The sequence below is a fragment of the Bos javanicus genome, chromosome 5 (genome assembly GCF_032452875.1).
Source record: "Bos javanicus breed banteng chromosome 5, ARS-OSU_banteng_1.0, whole genome shotgun sequence".
NCBI classification, from domain to species: domain Eukaryota; kingdom Metazoa; phylum Chordata; class Mammalia; order Artiodactyla; family Bovidae; genus Bos; species Bos javanicus.
Window position 1 is genome coordinate 49,718,290 of NC_083872.1, and position 21,509 is coordinate 49,739,798.

Consider the following 21,509-nt stretch of genomic DNA (forward strand, 5'->3'; position numbering starts at 1 on the left):
AACAAATTATTGCCTTGAGAAACTCAAATCTTTCTTTCCTTACTTTTTATTTTAGAAAAGATTGGGTATTTTCCTAACTTGCATCTATTTCTAAACAAGTTTATACATTCTGCATGTCAAATTACATTTATGAACTTGCTTTAATTTCCACAAAAGCAACGCAAGAGCACTGTGAATTCTAAAGACAGAAAGGGAGAGAACAGAAGAGAAGAGAGAGAGAGAAATGGGCTTAAAGCAAAGAAGGCATTTGGAAATGTCATGAAGAACTTCACGGCAGTAAAGGGTATTTAAATAATTATAAATAGTTTTTTACGGTAGGAAAAGGCTACTATTTCTCCTGAGATCTTTAGGTACATCATCTCTCTAGGAAAGTTCATTTTTAATATTGTCACCAAAGGAATAGACTATGAACCTACAATTGTCATAACTTTGTAAACACTTACTCTCAACAGCTTGGTGTGTATGTCTGAAATTTCACCTAACTCTGCTGCTTCTAGGTTGATCTTCATCAACTTTTCATATCTGTACAAAAACAAGTACAGAAAAATTAAATGGGCATAGATTTTAAAAGATGTTTCATAAATTATATTTGACCTATTATCATAACGATTTAAGAACAGAATATTGAATGCAAAGCCTACAATCAACAATTCCAAGAAAACGTGATGTCTCTATAAAAATGCAATTTTACATATTTGTATTTATAAATGTTCAGACTAAGAGATAAACTATAAAAGACAACTTTATTTACTTCAGTCTTATGCCAGGATAGTCAAAATACTAGATTTCTGATTTAATGGAGGTCAGCAGTATATACAGGTTCAGTTATTATTTTTTCTACACAGTACAAGTAGTAGAGCCTAGGAACAGGGCAGTTTAAAATATCACTGTGTTTCAAAAGAACTGCCTTATGATCCAGCAATCCCACTGCTGGGCATACACACTGAGGAAACCAGAAGGGACGTGTACCCCAATGTTCATCGCAGCACTGTTTATAACAGCAAGGACATGGAAGCAACCTAGATGTCCATCAGCAGATGAATGGATAAGAAAGCTATGGTACATATACACAATGGAGTATTACTCAGCCATTAAAAAGAATACATTTGAATCAGTTCTAATGAGGTGGATGAAACTGGAGCCTACTATACAGAGTGAAGTAAGCCAGAAGGAAAAACATAAATACAGTATACTAACGCATATATATGGAATTTAGAAAGATGGTAACAATAACCTGGTATACGAGATAGCAAAGGAGACAATGATGTATAGAACAGTCTTATGGACTCTGTGGGAGAGGGAGAGGGTGGGAAGATTTGGGAGAGTGACACTGAAACATGTAGAATATCATGTAAGAAACGAGTTGCCAGTCTAGGTTCGATGCGCGATAGTGGATGCTTGGGGCTGGTGCACTGGGACGACCCAGAGGGATGGTATGGGGAGGGAGGAGGGAGGAGGGTTCAGGATGGGGAACACATGTATGCCTGTGGCGGATTCATTTTGATATTTGGCAAAACTAATACAATTATGTAAAGTTTAAAAATAAAATAAAATTTAAAAGAAAAAAAAAAAAAGGCATTCTCAGGAATAAGTAAGAGTAAATTAAACAATAGTAAGTAAGAGTAAACTAAAGAATAATAAGTAAGAGTCAATTAAATACTAATATAAGTAAGAATAAACTTATTAATATAGCGCTGAAGAATATGCTTTTGAACTGTGGTGTTGGAGAAGACTCTCGAGAGTCCCTTGGACTGCAAGGGGATCAAACCGATCAATTCTAAAGGAAATCAGTCCTGAATATTCATTGGAGGGACTGATACTGAAGCTGAAGCTCCAATACTTTGGTCACCTGATGTAAAGAACTGACTCACTGGTAAAGACCCTGATAATGGGAAAAACTGAAGGCAGGAGAAGAAGGGGACAAGAGGATGAGATGGTTGGATGGCATCACCGCCTCGATGGACATGAGTCTGAGCAAGTTCTGGGAGTTGGTGATGGACAAGGAGGCCTGGCATGCTGCAGTCTATGGGGTTGCAAAGGGTTGACTGAGCGACTAAAGTGAAGAATAAACTGAAGAATAATCCCCAAATTCTAAAACTACTTTCAAAATACAGTTTTAGAATAACTTCCTACTTTCTTTGATTACAGGTTTTATATTTCCTATGCAGAGTTGTATGTTTAGTAGGTAAAAAATTGAAATGTTTCTAATTCAGATTCCTTTTCCTTTTCAAAGGGAAGGAGAAAATGCTACCAAAGAGATGGTATTCATTTCTTACTGAGACAACTGGATATTTCTGCCCTTGTGAGGAAGTGACTTAATCTAAGGTTGTCCCTTAACAGAAAGACTTGCATGGCATGCTATATCATGTTAACAATAACTAAACAAATTAAACAGAAATGGAATAATAGTTAACATTTTAACTATTACCAGTAAGATGGCAATCTACTCACACTTTCACAGTTTTTTCAATGTTTCTGATGCAGAAATCCAATGTGATCACAACTTCTGTCTTTTTGTGAACAGTTTCATTATAGTCATCTTTAACTAATTCTCTAAAAAATATTAATATTCTTATTAGTTTATCTAAGGAATTATTTATTTGCTGTTGTCTTTCACTAATTACACTGATGTACTACCTTCTGTTCACACAAACTTCTTAATAGTCTTGATATATTATGAAAGCCAATTACCTTTTTATTACTGAAAGCATCTCTGTAACACTTATCCAGGGCACAAACCATTACCAGGTCAATAATTTGGAAATCTAAGGCATTCAAATTACATTAAGGAATAAAAATTAATCTTCAACCACACAAATAAGCTGAACAACATTATATTTTATACCACCAGAATTAATTTTTACTGTTCATAGTAGACTACTGTCTGATTTATACTTTAAATCAATAAATATGATCTCTAAGGAAACACATAATGAGACAGTATATAACTGAAGAGCTTCTGATCTATATCAAGTCAGCAAACTAAGGCCTGATGCCTGTTTTTGCTAAAAAGAGTATCTATATTTTTAAAGTTTGTAAAAACAAAATGAAAACAAAGAAAACTTGTGGCCCATGAAGCCTAAAAGATTTACTATTTGAAAAAATATGCCAACAGTGGTCTACATGAAAAACTATTTTCTTATGACTTATTGAACTAAAAACTAATAAGTAAAGAAATAAAAGGTTCATAGAGCTGTGACTTGGACAGAAAAGAGCAAGAGAAAACAAGAGCTGTTAGTAACAATGCTATGATACTGAATGAAGTCAACATTTAGATTTTCCCAGAAACCGTTTAGTAAAAATAAACAGGCTTCTTAATAGAAAGAGAAAAGCATAGGTTTACAAGTTGGGTATGTGAACACATAAAAAATATTTGAAGCATAAATGACAGGTTTAACATAAAGGTGACAGAAAAAAAAAAGAGGCTTATACTTTTTTCTTCTTAGAAAAAAACAGCAGACCAAGAATGATGAAATGCTTCCTGTATGTTTTTGTGAGAAGGGAAGGACAGGTGTGAGGTGGGTATACACAAACTGTCACAAGCATTAAAGCCCAGGAGCACACGAGTCCATTATTATGTGTCTATAAAATCCAAAAGCTTCAAATGACGTTGTATAGAACTAGAGGCATGGTTTTTAAGAGAGACCACTCATTCTCCACTTCTCTGAGGACATATATACTTATCCACAAAACATTTCTTAGGGTCATGGGACCATGGCAGTGAAAGCATGAGTCCTAACTACTGGACCACTGGGGAAGTCCCATTTTCTCCTGATCTGTTTTAAAATTTAAAATTTAATTTTTAAAAATTTTAAAATTCAGATACTATTTGTCCTGTCTTATATTTTGTAGGAATAAAATTAAAGGAAAAAAAAGCTGCTAAATATTTTGTAAACTAAATGTGAAACAAATGTTACTATAGTAAAAATCATGCACGTGACCCTACCTAGTCTGAAGAGGTAAAGTACCCATGAAGAGATGATCAGTTATTTAGTGAGGTCTATGTGAAGATCAATTTTCAAATTTCAATCCATTACTTACATCAACCATCGTATCCCCTTTCGCACTAATTCCTGATAAAGCAGCAAGGTACTGGCAATTCTACAGGCATAACACACAACTCCTGTCATTGCCTAATGAAGAGATACAAAGTGTCAATATTTGGTGCTAAATTGTGGTATAGGGTAAGAAAAACTTTCACATAAAATTTTTCAAACATTCCTATTTTTATCATTAAAAACAGGATAAAGCTATTAGTTCCTAAAAGCTAAGGACAGATATAACTGCAATAAACATTTCATCCTTAATATAATAATGGTAAACATGCATTGTCTCAATGAAGAACATTTTCTTATGTGTTCAAGAAAAGATATAAAGAAGAGAGAACATGAGACAATTTGTAATGGATAACAATCTAAATGAATAATTTCCTAAGCTATACAGGTGTATATAAAGATACACTTTTTATTGCTTCCATTATTGATAATTTTAATTCAGATGTTTAGATAGTAATTTAATTAAATACTAACCTTAGCCATGCTGGCATCCCCATCTAAATCATAACGTGGATGTACTTTAGGGAGGGAAACTGAAATATGAAATAAAATAGTTAAAATCAGAAATAAAGAATGCATTATTTTAACCTTTATACATCAACCTCCAAATTAAACATTAACCTCTAAATTACCTTTAAATTAAACATTAGTGATAAAAACTCTTTAATGTTCTTTCCCTGGTTTAAAAAAAAACATGCTCATTCTTTAACAAATTACTACCTGAACTATTTCTAAGGAGTTTCACCTCTTTTTCTTAAATATATTCCAACATAACAAGTTCAATGCTTTTCTTTAAATCTAAATCAAATCCCAAAGATCTAAATACAAATGTAAAATTCCAGGTAATTTTTTTTCACCATCAGAATTAATAATTTAAAAGATTCCAAAATACAGATCTAATTATTCTTAGATTCCAAAGCCTGGCAAATGGTCCTATTCACCCTGAAAACAATAAACATTTGTTGAAATTTATGATACAAAAGGTTATTCTGAGGGTTAGTAAAATATTAAAAGCAGAGAGCTACAGTAAAACATGTATGACAAAGTATTTTACCATTTTATAAACAAAATATTTACTGTCAAATCTTGTTACCTATGAGGATTTTAAATTTTACTACTACTCATTTGATTAACTTACAAATTTTAATATTTATAAAAGTTCCACATTAATGTCATCATTAATCAACTTTATGAAGATGACAATCATTTTTATAGTTTTTTTTCCCTTGGGCTGCGCTGTGTGTCTTGTGGGATCTTATTTCCCCAACCAGAGACAGAACCCAGGCCCTCAGCAGTGAAAGTGTGGAGCTGTAACCACTGGACCACCAGGGAATTCCCAGTTCGTTGTTGTTTTTTAATGGCTAGTAAGAACAACAAGAAAAATCCCAACTTACTTTTTTCATATATCAATCCTATGGTACTCAGAGGTTCCCGGCTTACTACAAAGATAGGGTTTTCCTCAGAAGTTTTAGGGAAATGCTGTGCCAGTCTTCCAGGTTCTAGAACTAAACGTCGTCCTTCATATATAAGCTCTTGATTTGAAGAAATAATTTTGGTTTGTTTATATACTAGTTCATGAAATACAGTAGCACTGTGTGAGAAAAATCGAAAAGGACAACATAATTGGGATAAAATGAGAGGTAAAATCTTTTTTTTAAAACCAGTGCCACGACATCCATTTCTCAGTAAAACTTTAGATCGTGACCAGTCCACAGAAATGCTGCTTTGTTGATGTGGACACTATAAAGGCTACTAAACTGAAAATTACATGGTCTGTCGGTATGGCAGTCAATTCCAAGACATTTTTATGTCTGGACACCTATATTGGATATGTGCAATTCACAGGAGTCTTAGTATTTCATAAATGGGAGCCAATACAGAAGACAGTTTGAGGTTACTGACTGGAGTCAGAACAGCTGGGTTCAAATTTCAGTTTGCTTGCTTACCACTTACTTACTACCTTAAACTACTTAACTTTTCTGTGCTCTGTTTCTTTATCCACAGAATGGGAGTAACAGTCCTCACCTCACAGAACTGTTGTGAGGACTACATGACAAATATATAAGGAGTTGAGAACATCACTTACAACATGAGTATATAATATGTGTTAAATAAGCTAATAAAATCAGGTATTTTCAAAATGATGTTTTTGGGGAAAAGGTAGATTCTCCCTAAAAAGATCCATGAAAAAAAGAAATAAACCAACATTCCAGCAGCACTGTTGTGATTTTTCTCTGCCAAAAAGCCTCTGCTGTGATTTTTGGCTCGGGCTCAGGTGGGCTTTCTATGTACACATATACTCTTACAATGAAATAGTGGCCAACACCTAACTATGTTACATTTCTATTCAGGCTATTAAGCACCAAAATATAGATGATGATTAATATATTTTAGACAGCATATTAAAAAGCAGAGACATTACTTTGCCAACAAAAGTCTATCTGGTCAAGGCTATGGTTTTTCCAGTAGTCATGTATGGATGTGAGAGTTGGACTATAAAGAAAGCTGAGTGCCAAAGAACTGATGCTTCTGAACTGTGGTGTTGGAGAAGACTCTTGAGAGTCCCTTGGACTGCAAGGAGATCCAACCAGTCCATCCTAAGAAGATCAGTCCTAGGTGTTCATTGGAAGGACTGATGCTGAAGCTGAAACTCCAATACTCTGGCCACCTGATGCGAAGAGCTGACTCATTTGAAAAGACCCTGATGCTGCAAAAGATTGAAGGCAGGAGGAGAAGAGGATGATAGAGGATGAGATGGCTGGATGGCATCACCAACTCAATGGACATGAAGTTGGGTAAACTCTGGGAGTTGGTGATGGACAGGGAGGCCTGGCGTGCTGCAATTCATGGGGTTGCAAAGAGTCGGACATGACTGAGCAATTGAACTGAACTGAACCTAATGTTATATTGATATTATTTTATTCATTCTATTTACATTATTTTCAATGTTTATAATATTGTAATGTTAGTTAGTGTTAGTCACTTAGTCGTGTCTGACTCTGCAACCCCAGAGACTAAAGCCCACCAGGCTCCTCTGTCTATGAAATTCTCCAGGCAAGAATACTAGAGTGGGTAGCCACTGCCTTCTCAAGGGGACCTTCCTGACCAGGGATCAAACCTGGGTCTCCTGCACTGCAGGCAGATTCTTTACCATCTGAACCACCAGGGAAGCCCCTTATTGGATACAGATATTAGACAAAATGTCTAAAGTTTTATTCCATCTAATTGATTTTATTCCTTAATAAATAACCAGTGAAAGTCTCTTTTTTAATTTCATGAGGCATCAAAACTGCTACCTGAGTCTTGTTAAAATAGAAACTAAGGCATATAGAATGGGTTTGTAATGCTTTCCACTTTCATTTAAAAAAAGCATTTTGAGATCACTGTAGGTTCATGTGCAATTGAAAGAAATTGTATAGAGAGACACTAAATACTCTTCACTCAGTTTACCCCCAGTGGTAACATCTTGCATAAGTATAGTACACTATTATAATCAGGACCTTGATACTGACATAATCCACCTATCTTATTCAGATTTCCCAAGTTCTACATGTAAAGGTGTGTGGGATTTAGTTATATGTAGTTTTATCACATGGGTAGATTTTTATCACGTAGGTATAATCTGTTTTTTTAAGATAAAAGGAATGGGTCTTTCCCCAGCACTCAAGGGCTTTAGGCCACATATGCAGATAATTACATGAACTATCTTTAAGACTTATGCTTTAATATTTTTAAGTGACAGGACAATACTCTTAATAAAACCTGGCTCATTTATTAGTAAATGCTAATTGTAGTTATGTGGTTAAGTAATTGAAAGAAGGCACATAAAGGAAAATAGTCTTGTAAAATTTGTAGTTTAAGAACAAGTTAGCTTACTTGTAAATTTTAGAAAATTAATCTTTTTACTTTAAAGATAAGTGAAAAGTAATTTACTAAGCACCAAAACATTTTCTAACACTTTCTACCCAGAAATGGGTACATCTTTTCTTCACCTGATTTGTGAAGATACGTAACTATTATATAACATCATGATATAGGAAAAAATATAAAGAGGTACTTACGTATTATAGCCATGAATATAAACTTTATGAGCTGTCATTTGTTGTAGTGAAAAGACATGAACTATCATCCGGTGAAGTATATCACTAGTTTCTGCAAAAAACTGGTCAAAACCCCAACACTTTTCTTGATCTGCCTCAAGGATGTTTGCAAGAACAGGAGTAAGCAGAACTTGAAGACCCCTAAAATAGTATTGAAAAGAATTACATGAAGAATCTAAGTACAAAATCATAATATTTACCAACAAATCAAAGGAACTGTTATTACTATTATCAGATAAGATTAATTTAAAATTGAAAAAAATCTACCAACTTTTTGGAAAGCCAGGTAACCTTGATTTAATATCACTTGTCAATGAACCAGGGGTTATGGTATTTTTATGTTGGCTTTTACATGTTATTTTCTTTGATTCTCTCCTTCCCTAGTTTCCTCACTTTTCCAAACATCCTAACATTGTATATACATGGCTATCCAGGTGAGATCAGTTGACTGGAACCCTGTGGTCATGAGGATAATGGTTTAACTTCAGGGTCATTAATGTCCTTTTAACATGTCACTCCAACACCTAATTTTTTATGCTGAATTCATAGGCCTTTTGTAGCATACTTCTTCAAGAAGGAAAATCACTATAATCATTTAGCAGTCAATTAATGCCAATTAAACTAAGAATAATCTTTGACTGTGTTAGTCGCTCAGTCTTGTCCGACTCTGTGACCCCATGGATTGTAGCCTGCCAGGCTCCTCTGTCCATAGAATTCTCCAGGTAAGAATACTGGAGTGGATTGCCATTTCCTTCTCCAGAGGATCTTCCTGACCCAGGGACTGAATCTGGGGTCTCCTGCATTGCAGGTGGACGCTTTACCGTCTGAGCTACTAGGGAAGCCTCCAATCTTTAACTAATAAACTTAAATATTAAAAAATAAAAAATGAATGGAAAGAACTTAATTCTTTCTCATGCACTACCTGAATTTTAAAATATGTTTAAATAGACTCACTCATGGAATTTCAAGTCATCTTAAAAATATATTCTTGACTACATGACAATGAAATAATTGTCTGTTAACAGTTTTTACGGTATGTGTACGCAGCATGTGCGTGCTCAGTCGTGTCCGACTCTTTGCAACTCCACAGACTGTAGCCCACCAGACTCTGTCCATGGAATTTTCCAGGCAAGAATACTCAAGTGGGTTGCCATTTCCTTCTCTGAAGAATCTTTCTGGCCCAGGGCTCAAACCCAGGTCTTTTGCCGCATCTCCTGCATTGCAGGTGGATTCTTTATTGCTGAGCCACCGGGAAAGCCCACCAAGTCTTGATGATAATCTGAATCTGAGGATTCAGTGGAGCTCTGAGTTACATACACACATGAACTTTGAATTACAACGTCAATCTATTTTTCACTTATATCTGTTTTCACTCAAGCTGAGTTAGATTTGTCTCATTGGCTATCTAGTCTTGACTAATACATATGAGAAAGAAGATGGTTATCTTTTTTCTGTAGTTCTTACATTTTTGGTAGTTGTTTTCATTATTGATTGTTAGTACTCAAAGTCTTTAGTATTTAAAAAAATCATATAACATACTTTGATACCTAAGCAATTTTTATAAAAAAATTTATAACTTAGTATACTGAAGAATAATTAGACAGATAAGGCCTGCTACCCTCCTGAAATATGCAATCTATATTTCAGACTGACAAAACACTGTGTGAATGTCAGCAATATAGTTAAACATTAAACAGCGAGTGCTCATTTCCTGACCCCTTTAAATTTTATCAGTTTTGCCTGAGATTTTCCAAATGGGTACTTTTCTAAATCAAAATTTAACACAGATCACTACTATAACATTGAATTTCTGCTCTCCAATAAAGTGACTTTCTCTTGGTAATTCTAGTTGCATGACACAATTTAGTTTTGGAGACTTTTAACACACAAAAATGAAACTGTCAGGCCAGTGGTTTTCAAAAATGATTTCCGCACTGGAACTACTGGTTTAAATGAGTTTTCACAGATATCAATACATAAAATGACAGAACATATTTCATTAACTTGTGGTATATATAGTATATATGTACAGTCTAAATATTTTGAATAAACATATTTACTTATATGTTGAAAGTAATACAAAAAGCACCCACAGATTCTAAAAGGCGTTAAACCAATAAAACATAACCTATATGTTCACTTGTGGATTATACAATCCCCACACTCAAGAAAAATGGAAAGTAATTCAGTAATTACAAATTCTAAATACTGATGATTGCCTTGGTTTTATTTCAGAGTAAAATCTAAAATAATTTACTCTCAAATTAGCACAACTTTGTAAATCAAATATACATCAATAAAAAAAGATATACAACAGAAAAAAAGATTTACTCTCTACTTTTAATTTCCTTTACCTTAAATCTCTCTCTGTGATAACAGGATTCATGTATAATTTGAGTTCTGGCTGCTATATTAAGACCCATATGAACTTTTGAAATGCTGGAAAAAGCAGTAGAAAACTGTTATTTCTCACCTTTTGAATAATAGGTTTACTTTTTGAAAATGAGGGTAATATTAGACTTCTTCAATGTTTGTTTCTTAGAACTCTAGTTATTCCTATCTGTACCAGTATTTGTGCTCGGTCATAATGAAGGTCAGCACAAGAGACACCGAAGTCCTAAGCTGGAACCCCACACTGGACACAATTCTAAGACCAGTGATTAGCAATCTGAAAAATGTATGTATGCTCTATGTCTTAAAAGAGATCTGGCAGTATTATTTACATAGACTCAAATCAATCTTTACATTTCCACAAAGATGAAAATTACAAATCAACGCATGCTTTAATAACGTCTACTGAAAAATTAAGAACAAAACTACACTTAAGTATTGGTGACTTTAATCAACAAAGATCCCAACACCAAAGAGAACAGGGTACATAACACTGTACTTACCGAGAAAGACTACAAGAAACAGGCATGTCTCCACTCCAGTCAATTGGTCCATTTTCTGCTTTCTGTACTCCAGATATTGCACCAGAAGGCTTTCCAGTAATTATTTTATACCTTGGGAGGAATAAAAGCAGATTAAAATAAGCAGTTTGTTACTGCATAGCCTATCAAAGGGCTCTGCAAAAATATTTCCTCAGTTGCACCTACAATTATCTACTAGACAAAACTTTGCGACTGATGTTCACAGGATCCGTAAAACAATCAAAACACTTTGAATCTGACTGACTGAAGTAGAATAGTGGCTGTATGATTATTTTACATATGCCATAATTAATTTTCATTTGGGTTCTCAGAGTGCCATATAACAGCATCTTGATGTTCACAACAAAAATATTCATTTTTCCATCTGAAAAAATTGAGCAAACACAAAAAAAGTTATGTTACAGAATGTCTCTAGACCAGGAAAAAAGCATCTAATCCCTCTTACTCATATTATCCAAAGGCACAGTCAACTGGACCATGAAATTACTACAGAATGAACAATAGCTTCCTTTAAAAAAAAAAAAAAGATAAAACTATACATAGCACAGTATCAGAAAGTTTCTGCATATTGAGAAAATATATACACATTACAGGATTAGATGTGTGTACCAAAATTAAAAGCCAAACTTAATCTGTTTCTTGATGATGGTGATAAAAATAAAGATGAAGTCAAGAAAGGGATGAATGAAGAAGTGAAAGAATACTAATAATGATGGAGGTGGGGCAATGAAAGCAGCCTTACAGGTGTCAGCCCTTTCTAAAACAAAATCTGAAATTAGGAGAGAAATAAGAGGTTCATGCCTTCAAGATGAAAATGTAAATCATAACACATCAGAATCTTATGTAAGTTTATAGACAGTATTTCTGACATAATTTTTGATTTGTTTTATGTCTACATAAATGTGCTCTGAGCAGATTAACATACTCTTTAAAAAGTAGAAGAAACCAGAACAACTGATCTGAGCTGCTTGCTGTTTCTTCAGTAGAGACAGCCAGGATTTCTGCACTAAGAGATTTTTCAAAGAAGGAAATTAATGTGAAAAATAAGTTGCATTCACGTGAGAAGGATCAGATTGTGGAGAAGTTAAGTAGAGATATGTGAGAATAATGCAAGAAGAGATGTGAACAGAATGAATGGCAGAATTCTTAATTAAGGTAATGCTTATAAACTCTTGAAAAACTTATTTTGTTAAGATACATATCTAAATATATTTATTAACATGTAAATAAGATTCTGAGGGATCAACACTCCTATAATGTGAGAGGAATTCATCACTCAATAGTCAAGCAAAACAATCCTTATTATTTCTTAAAGCGCTTCTGAACATTCATTAGCATCAATGTTCATAAAAAGTTTAGTTTCTGTGCAATTAAAGAAAAAAATTCTTCCAATGATATTAGAATGTACCAGGTATTCCCAGTTGTTTATAAGTCATGTTTCCTTTATTAAAGAGCATTACACTTTTATTTAACCCATTCTTAGTGCAGCAATACATGCTGATACTGCTTTAAAACACCTATGACAGCAAAGCATGATTAACTGTTTGGCACACTTTATGTTTAATGAAGAAAGACAGAAACTGACTCTAAGCCTTCATTAATGAAGAGATTTTATAAAAAGGACTCTGCTGTGATGATGCTATACCAAAATCAGTACACTAATGGATAACTTCTTCCCACAAATATGTATGCTTTCCTTGACGGAAAACATTCAGGTTTTAGCAAAAGTCATGGTATCAGCTAAACTAGTTTTACCTCCTCAAACAAACAAAAGAAAAAATATGCTTCTCCTAATTTTCTGAGATAAGACCAAAGATTTTACGTTTACACTTGTGATTATTACTTATAAAGTGTTAGTTGGTCATGTCCGACTCTTTGTGACCCCATGGACTGTAGCCCAGCAGGTTCCCCTGTCCATGGAATTTTTCAGGCAAGAATATTGGAGTGGGTGGCCATTTCCTCCTCCAGGGAATTTTCCCTACCCAGGGATCAAACCTGGGTCTCCTGTATTGCAGGCAGATTCTTTACCACCTGAGCCACCAGGAAAGCTCCACTTATAAAAGGCAGTGTTAAATATATAAAGATCTGAGAGAAACGTCAAAATCTAAAAGAACAGTTGAACACATTAAGGCTGTCAAGTGAGTTATACTTCACTGAACCGAACAACATTCATAACCTCACCTTATAGTTTTATGTGTACAGAGGTTGGCTATTTCTCATGAGGCAAGATCAACCACTAATTTCTTTCAAAACAGAAAGATGTGCGGCCAATGTACAAATGAGTTTTATCATAAATTTCACATCTAACAATCCACCCCTCTTTTCTTCCATTATTTGGTTTATAACAGTGACTTCATATATAGTAATAATTTCCTAGTAACTATGGCAGTTGCATAAATGTATAATGTACTAGTAAAATGCATTCAGCAAAATGTTTTAGACTGAAACAGCAACACTAGAAAAATAATATTACATTAAATGTTATTTTTGAAATAGTTAAAGAAATCAGGTCAGTTCGTATTTCTTTTTGACCCACTAATTCTATTAGTGGTTCTATTACTTCATGCAAGTATTTTTTAATTTTTTTAGTTATATGGAGGAAAAAACTAATAAGCATACAAAAAGGACTAAATAGTGCTGAAATAAATTTCAGAAGGCACAGTATTTTTAATATGGACTGGATGGACCAAATATGGATGCCATTTATACTTTGTACATAAGATAGTTAAACACAGTATGAAATAGTATCTCTATACATTTTTATAAGGTTGTACTCTTACTAAAAAATCAAATAGTTTAAAATATCGGAAATGATGGCTAGATCAATATTCAGTAGTGTACCTCTCTAACATGATGAAATACAGTAAGACATATACATTTTAAAAATCATTTCTAATTTTAAATGGAGAAATCACTTACATCACTTCCTTATTCCTACGTGGCCCTTCAAATGGTCTAAATGGCAGTGATCCAGTAGCTGCATGGTAAAATGTTACCCCAATGCTCCAAAGATCCACAGTTGCTCCGTATTTCTTCTGATGATCTTTTCTTAGCACTGCTCTCTCATACATATCAGGATGCTTTAAAAAGAAAAGAAAAAGCTGCTAACTTGTGTTCTATGAAATACATTACACAAAAATAGGTATTCAATAATGTCTGGAAATTCTACTTTACTAATAATTTTACTTTCCCAATCTGAAAAGACTATTTCACATCTTCCTCTCTCTCCTCAAACCTCCAATACCACCTCCTTAGACCCTCAATTTTGATGACCTCACTTCATACTACAGTGAGAAAATGGAAGCAATCAGAGATCAACTCTCCTTTATATCCTTTACCAAAAGCCAACCTACCTGAATCTGTGTTCAGAACCAGTTACAATGGAACTGCTCTTATCAAAGGCTTAACTTTTCCACCTGTGCTGTACCAAGTTGCTTCAGTCGTGTCTGACTCTCTGCACTCCCATGGACTGTAGCTTGCCAGGTCCCTCTGTGCATGGGATTATCCAGTCAAGAATACTGGAGTGGGTTGCCATTTCCTTCTCCAGGGGATCTTCCCGATCCAGGGATTAAACCCGCATCTCTTATGTCTCTTGCACTGGCAGGCGGGTTCTCTACCACTAGCGCCACTTCTGTGCTGTGGGGCCCATCATATCATCTCATCAAATCTAGAAATCAATTCCTAAAACTACCCCTTTTATTTTATGCATCATTTCCCCCCTTTCTATTGGCTCATTTCTTTCAGCTTACACACATGCTTTCCTATCTCCCATTAAAAAAAACTCCAAATTGACCTTACAACCTCTTCGAGCTATCATTAAATTTTCTGCTTCCCTCCATAGGAAAACTCAAAACACTGTCCACACTGACAATTGCCTTACTTCTTCATCTTCCATTCCAGCCTGTGGCATTAAATGTTACCTATATCCTTTAACGTTCCAAACCATTTCTTGTCCTGAGTTCTGGATTCATATATCCTACAGTTTCTCAAATGTCTAAAAGGTAACTTAAACTTAAGGTATCAAAAACAGACTCCTGGTCTTCTGACTCAAACCTGCTTCCTTCTAATATTTACCCTTTAAGTAAATGGTATCATCATCTACCCAGTTGCTCATACCTAAAACATATCAGACAGCCTCAATTCCTTTCCCTCGTACCTCACATGCAATCCATGTGAGCAAGTCATAAGGGCTCTAAGATGAAAACTAAATTTCTAGAATGAATTCAGAGGACTAGCCTGATTGGGTATGTTGGAGGATATAGCAACTCAGATAAGTAGCTGGTCTGATGTTCACCACATGGTCCTTAAGCACAGAAGACACTATGATACAGTTGTGAAGAACAGATGGAATTTATAGGGCGTGGCTTAGGAGCTTACAGATCCAGACAGAGATTCTTATGGACATTAAGCTCTGCAAAAGACAGCCAGAGGTCATACATGCTTAGCTTCCGTGACACTGTCTTTATGTAAATTACATGCTGTAAATCAAGATTTTTGGTAGATAAACCTATAAGAGTGTACTCTGGACCAGAGCAGAGTGATCTCCCAAATGATCCCAAACTAAAACAATGCCTTATGACACTGTGGTATACGGCAGTGGCCCAAGGGACTGGGATAACACTGCTGGGAGGGTGTCTCTACTGTAAATGATGCAGTTTATGAATTCATCTCTCGAAGGGTCACAAGCTCTGGATTATTTTGGGGGGGATGGATGGGACTTTTTTGGGAAATACATTTTAATGAGAAATTAGAAGAGGTGACAAGCATGAGGGGCTTAAGACGTATGTCCGAACATGGCTACCAGATACACAGGGTCTGAGTGGTTTTGCTGATTCTGTGGCCTGGTACATAAGGCATTATTGTCTAAAGAAGCACGAGCCAGACCTCTGTCCTAGCAGAAGGTTCTTACTTTATCAATGGTGCTATGAAGAGGCCAAGGGTACCTGGACATGCCTGATCTTCAAAGAACATGAGGCTGCCAACCTGGGAAGAGCAGATACAGCGATTCTAGGAGACAAAGCGGGACCTCCTCAAAAGGTGCACTAATATAGTTCCTAAATAGTACAGCTGGAAGCCTTCCCTAGGCTGAGAATGATTAGCTGGAATGGCCTGATGCATGCTGGTCTGACATATCTGGGTCCACAGGCTCTCTTCTGAACGTGCTACTTGTATTTGCACAGGGATTAGCATTAGTGTGCCCGGGCCCCTGCATCTGGGACAGGAGCATAAGGACAAACCTACTCTAGGTTCTCAGGTTAAATCGGTTTGGCCAAAAAGTTCATTTGAGTTTTCCTGCACTATCTTATGGAAAAACCTGAATGAACTTTTTGGGTAATTCATATTAAGAAAGCCATCATATTAAAAACAGTAGAAGAAAAAATGCTGGTGCTCCCTTTGGTCTTTAACACATAAAAAGGAGAAGATTCAACATCTGGTCCGGGAATTCCAAAATGAGAAAAATTTTCATTTAAAAACAAATATTTCTAGACTGCTGAGTTTCAGGCTGTGTGTGTCTTATATCATAACTGCTGGTGTAATCTATTAGAAAAAAGAGTTGGGAATAACCTGAAATAGGAAAATAGACTACAGTAAAATTTCAGCCAAGAGATCAGCATGGACTTGGAAGTTAGTTTATTTAATGTTGTGTTCTTTCCATTTTACAAGTCTGTTAGTGGCAGAGGCTAAATTGTGGCCTTCACAGACTATGTGAAAGACTGACAGTCGGTAATAGGGATCACCCTCACAAAGGCTAGTATGGTACTGCCGTTGTTTCTTTCGATCACCACAGTCATTGGGAAGGGCTACTGGAATTTAGTGGGCAGAGACCAGAGATGAGAGACATCCTGTTGAACATGCTGACTTCCTGCATGACTTTTGAATATCCTGCTAGATATTTGTGCAGCTAAGAAATCTGTTTATAAAGATCTCACTTCATTTTATATGTAAACAGTGTATTTTTGACTATAAAGTAAACAGTATTTTTGTAGCTATAGGAATGCAATATACATAAATCTACTTTGTTAAGTTAGAAACTTTATCAGGAATTCTTCAGTGCTTTGGAAAATGATGTCAGTAACAAGACTTATGATAATATGACTCACCAATTCAATACACAGGTTATCACTGCATGTGCACTGGGGGTAACATCATACACAGGTACAGGCATCTAATGAGTTCAGTTGTTTGCTACTGAAATTGATAGTAAACTTTTACATATTAAATAGCTATGATTTTATCATATTTTCCTTTATATTAAGATACTATGCTCTTCCTTTAATTAGGTATGCTGGTTGATTATATTATCTAAGAATTTCATTTCAAGATACTGAAAAGAATATTGTAAAACATTTATTATTAACAGGGGGTGACCATACAGGGTAGAAACCACCAGTCTGTGCTCTGGTTGGCTTCTGCTTACTTCTCCAATTCTTATCACCTGCCTTTTCACTAGGTCCAGCTATTCTGTCATCCCTTCTGTTTCCCAAACATCCAAGGTCACTTCTGTTTTTAGGCCTTTGTAGTTGCTTGTAATGCTGCTTTCCCCCCAGATCTTTGCATGGCTTGCTTGTTTTCATCTTTAAAGTATCAGCTGACTTAAGATTGAAAGGAAGCTTTCCCCAGCTATCTTTCTTCTGCTTTGCTACCTTATTGTCTTTCCAACACTTAATTATCTGAATTTATCTTATTTACTTGTCTACTGTCCTCACTAGATTGTAGGTTCCACAGGAGCAGAAATCATGTACTTCCGGTACACTACAGAAGTCTCAATTCCCACAACAATGCTTGTACATAAATAGCTGTTGGGTGAATATAATCCATTTTTAGGTTTGTTTGTTTTTTTTTGGCCGCACTGCACAGCAGGATCTTAATTCCCCGACTAGGGACTAAACCCGTGCCCCTGCACTCTAAGTGTGAAGTCTTAACCACTGGACTGTCAGAGAAGTCCCCATTTTTAAGTACTCTTAATAAAAGATTATCAAAATACAACTGCAGATTAATTAGTGGTTACATATTAATAGAACAAGTTAAGATACTTTAACGCATGCCAGAGTTAGAACAATCTGAATAAAGTTATAGGGGCACCTTGACTTTATTCAAATTATAAAATTACCATCACAGAATCCAATTGGAAAAAAGTCACAGAATCTAAGACTTTTAAAATAAAACTCAACCATAACCAATTAGTGACAGCTATATATTATAAACTTTCTGATTACATGTTAAATGTACTTATTTTTAAGTGCCTTTCTTAAGTGTTTCAAATGTTTACTAACTTCACACAAACACATCTATATAAACTGTTTCAACCACGGAGCTTTTCTAGTTTTCTAGTATTTCAAGTTAGATCTTTTAGAGGCATTTCATTTTTTTGTGTGTGTTTCTAATAATGGTTCTTTTCATCTTTCAGTAACCAGCCTCCCTGAAGAGAGTCTTCTTCAGAATTATAATGAAGTTTGCTCTACAGGGAACTGTATTATAACAAGCTTGTAATATATTAACTGCTCTGATCCAAATAAGGAAGCCTTTACTAGCTAGATGCTTCTGGAGTGTACAGATAGTTCTTTCTTTTAACATAGATGCATAACATTAGTAAAATTATTTAAGAGTATTATAAAACTTACAAGAATTTTTTTAACAGAAAGCAACACCCTTAGAAACCAATACCTAATTCCACATTACATACCATATTCATTAGAATAGAAAATTTAGTTTTTGCCATGAGTTAAGACATTTTATACAGTGATCTGGTTGACCAACTACCCATATTTATAATATATCCAGCTTCTTAAAATAAAATTATTAGTGATGCATGACTTACCAAGTATTCTTCTGTGCCATACAGAGAAACAAACTGCTCATCATCTTCTAATTCTCTAGCTGCACCAAAATCTGTGAGTTTGTACACAGACTGTCCGTCTTCCCCTATCACACGCATGATATTTCCTGGCTTGATATCACGGTGAACTATGCCATTCTCTCGGAGATGATTCATTCCACCCACTTCAACAATAAATATAAAACAAAGGAAATCATAAGTACGTATGTGTGTGTGCATCAGATTCACTAATGAACATTAATATATTCTTATTCATTCAATGTAAGTTTTTACATAAGTTGGTCCAAAGTCATCTTAATCAAAGAAGTAATAGATTATACTTAGATTTTGTATTTCATGCTTGAGTAATGAGAAATTTTAGAAGAACAGGGATCAATATGGTCTAAGGAAGAGTCCAGTCTCTCTTAAATACTGTCAAGAAAATGGAACACAATGATCTTAAGCCTATGACTTCCTGAATTACTTTTTGTTATATACCTGTGGGCCATCTACCTAAACCCAAGAATACAAATTTCCAAGAAAAATAATATTTCACCATAATTAAAATTTTTACTTTGGGGAAAAAAATTCCATAAAATAGTAAACTAGACTCAATACATAATATAGTAAAAAAAAAAAACATTAATAGAAATTGCTGAAATTGTTTGGGCTAACTGACATGCAGTGTCATAGAATGATAGTCTGAACCATTTGTTTGACAGCTGACAGATTAATGTCCAAGCATGACATATAAAAATAAGTTTCAAGATATCAACATTCAATTATGGAAACTCAGGACTACCAGTATACTTAGGAACCTAAGTAGTCTCTACTGCTTCCAGTATCAATTTCAAGAATTCCCACTAACCTCATACTTTATAACACTGGGCTTTTCCTATTCTTCAAATATTGATTCATTTCTTTCCAAGAAGATATTATTCCCTGTGGCTGCCATATTCTTTTTTATTTTTAATAACAGGTTTATTGAGATAAAATTTACATATCATAAAACTCATTTTTTAAAGTATACAATTCAGCAGTTTTTAGTATAGAGCCACAGAGTATACAAACCATCACACCAATTTCAGAACATTATCATTATGCAAAAAGAACCCCCACATCTCTATTAGCAGTCACTCCTTGACTCCACTCTCCTCTCAAAGCCTTGACCACCATTACTCTGCTTTCTGTTTCTAAGGATCTGCCTATTCTGAACATTTCACATAAATGAAATCATACAAATACTGTTGCCTTTTGTGTCTGGTGTTTCTCACTAAGCATAATTTTTCAAGGTGCATCCACGTTACAGCATGTACCACTACTTCATTCTTGTTGCAAACAAATAACACTCCACTGTATGTAGCCCATTTATCTATTCACCAGTTGGTGAATACTGGGCTTCCTTTTTTTGTTGTTGCTATTATTATAAATACTGGTACACAAGTTTTTGTGTGGAAATATTTTCAATTCTTTTAGATGAATACCTAGGAATGGAATTGATAAGTCCTATAGTAACTGTTTAACTTTTTGAAGAACTGTCAGTCTACTGTGTAAAGTGCCTGCACTTTTTTTTACAATACCACCAATAGTATACGAGGGTTTCAATTTCTCTACATCCTTACCAACGCTTGTTTTGTCTTTTTGATTTTAGCCATCCTAGTGGGTATGCAGTGGCATCTCTTTACGGTTTTGATTTGCATTTCCTTAATGCCTAATGATCTTTTTATATATTTGTTGGTCACCTGCATATCTTCTTTGGAGAAATGTCTACCAAATCCTTTACTGATTTTTAAATCGGGTTGTCTCTTTATTGTTGACTGGATGGTATAAAAATTCCTTATCAGACATCTGATTTGCAAATATTTTCTCTCATTCTATGAGCTGTCTTTTTACTTGACTCTGTCCTTTAGACACACAAAAGTTAATGTTGATGAAATTTATCTACTTTTTTCTTATTGTACTTGTGCTTTTGATATCATATCTAAGAAAGCACTCCATAAAGGTCTTTAGCTTTGAATGTAAGAAATTTATTTTTAAAAATTCTTATGTCATTAAATTATATTTACACACATATATAATCATATAAACAAATAAACATACCCACATCTCGCAAAACAATTAGAAACTCAGACTCTGGTAGTCCATAGGCATTAGATGGTTCTTCTAAAACAGTGTATAAACTCCCACATGGACAAAATTCCATAATAAGTACTTTATGTCTTGTTGTTGTCTGGAAAAAAAAAATCACTGACTGGGGAAATCAAAAAAATAAATTTTCAATATATGCCAATACTCATCTGATTTCATTTAAAAGTTGGATTTGCTACAATAATGAAGGTATTTTGAACTGCTTTTTACCTAGGGTTTGTTAAATATTTGTTGACTGTACAGATGAGAGTTAACACTTTCCAAAATTAATATTAAAATTGGATTTGTCTTTAAAGACAAACCACAGTAAAAGCTGGCTAAATCCAATTAGAAAATCACTGCTACAATGTTATAACGGATCTTTCAAAATTGTTTAATTTCTAATACATAATAGTACATTTAGGATATGAGCTTTTGTCATGAATCTCTTAAAACACTTGAGTTCTTCTTGTGACAA

At 34.7% G+C, this 21,509-nt stretch overlaps 1 protein-coding gene across 1 annotated transcript in view; it reads right to left on the reverse strand.

Annotated features, from left to right (window-relative positions):
• Positions 1 to 21,509, reverse strand: part of TBK1 (TANK binding kinase 1) — a 48,261-nt gene that overhangs the window by 16,559 nt on the left and 10,193 nt on the right. The window contains exons 4-13 of the mRNA XM_061416598.1: positions 21,005 to 21,134; positions 18,908 to 19,089; positions 14,008 to 14,168; positions 11,050 to 11,160; positions 8,117 to 8,296; positions 5,450 to 5,646; positions 4,530 to 4,588; positions 4,042 to 4,133; positions 2,452 to 2,553; positions 444 to 522 (exon numbers count right to left, since the gene is read on the reverse strand). Coding sequence (XP_061272582.1) covers positions 444 to 522; positions 2,452 to 2,553; positions 4,042 to 4,133; positions 4,530 to 4,588; positions 5,450 to 5,646; positions 8,117 to 8,296; positions 11,050 to 11,160; positions 14,008 to 14,168; positions 18,908 to 19,089; positions 21,005 to 21,134 — 1,293 coding nt within the window. The remainder of the gene's footprint in view (positions 1 to 443; positions 523 to 2,451; positions 2,554 to 4,041; positions 4,134 to 4,529; positions 4,589 to 5,449; positions 5,647 to 8,116; positions 8,297 to 11,049; positions 11,161 to 14,007; positions 14,169 to 18,907; positions 19,090 to 21,004; positions 21,135 to 21,509) is intronic.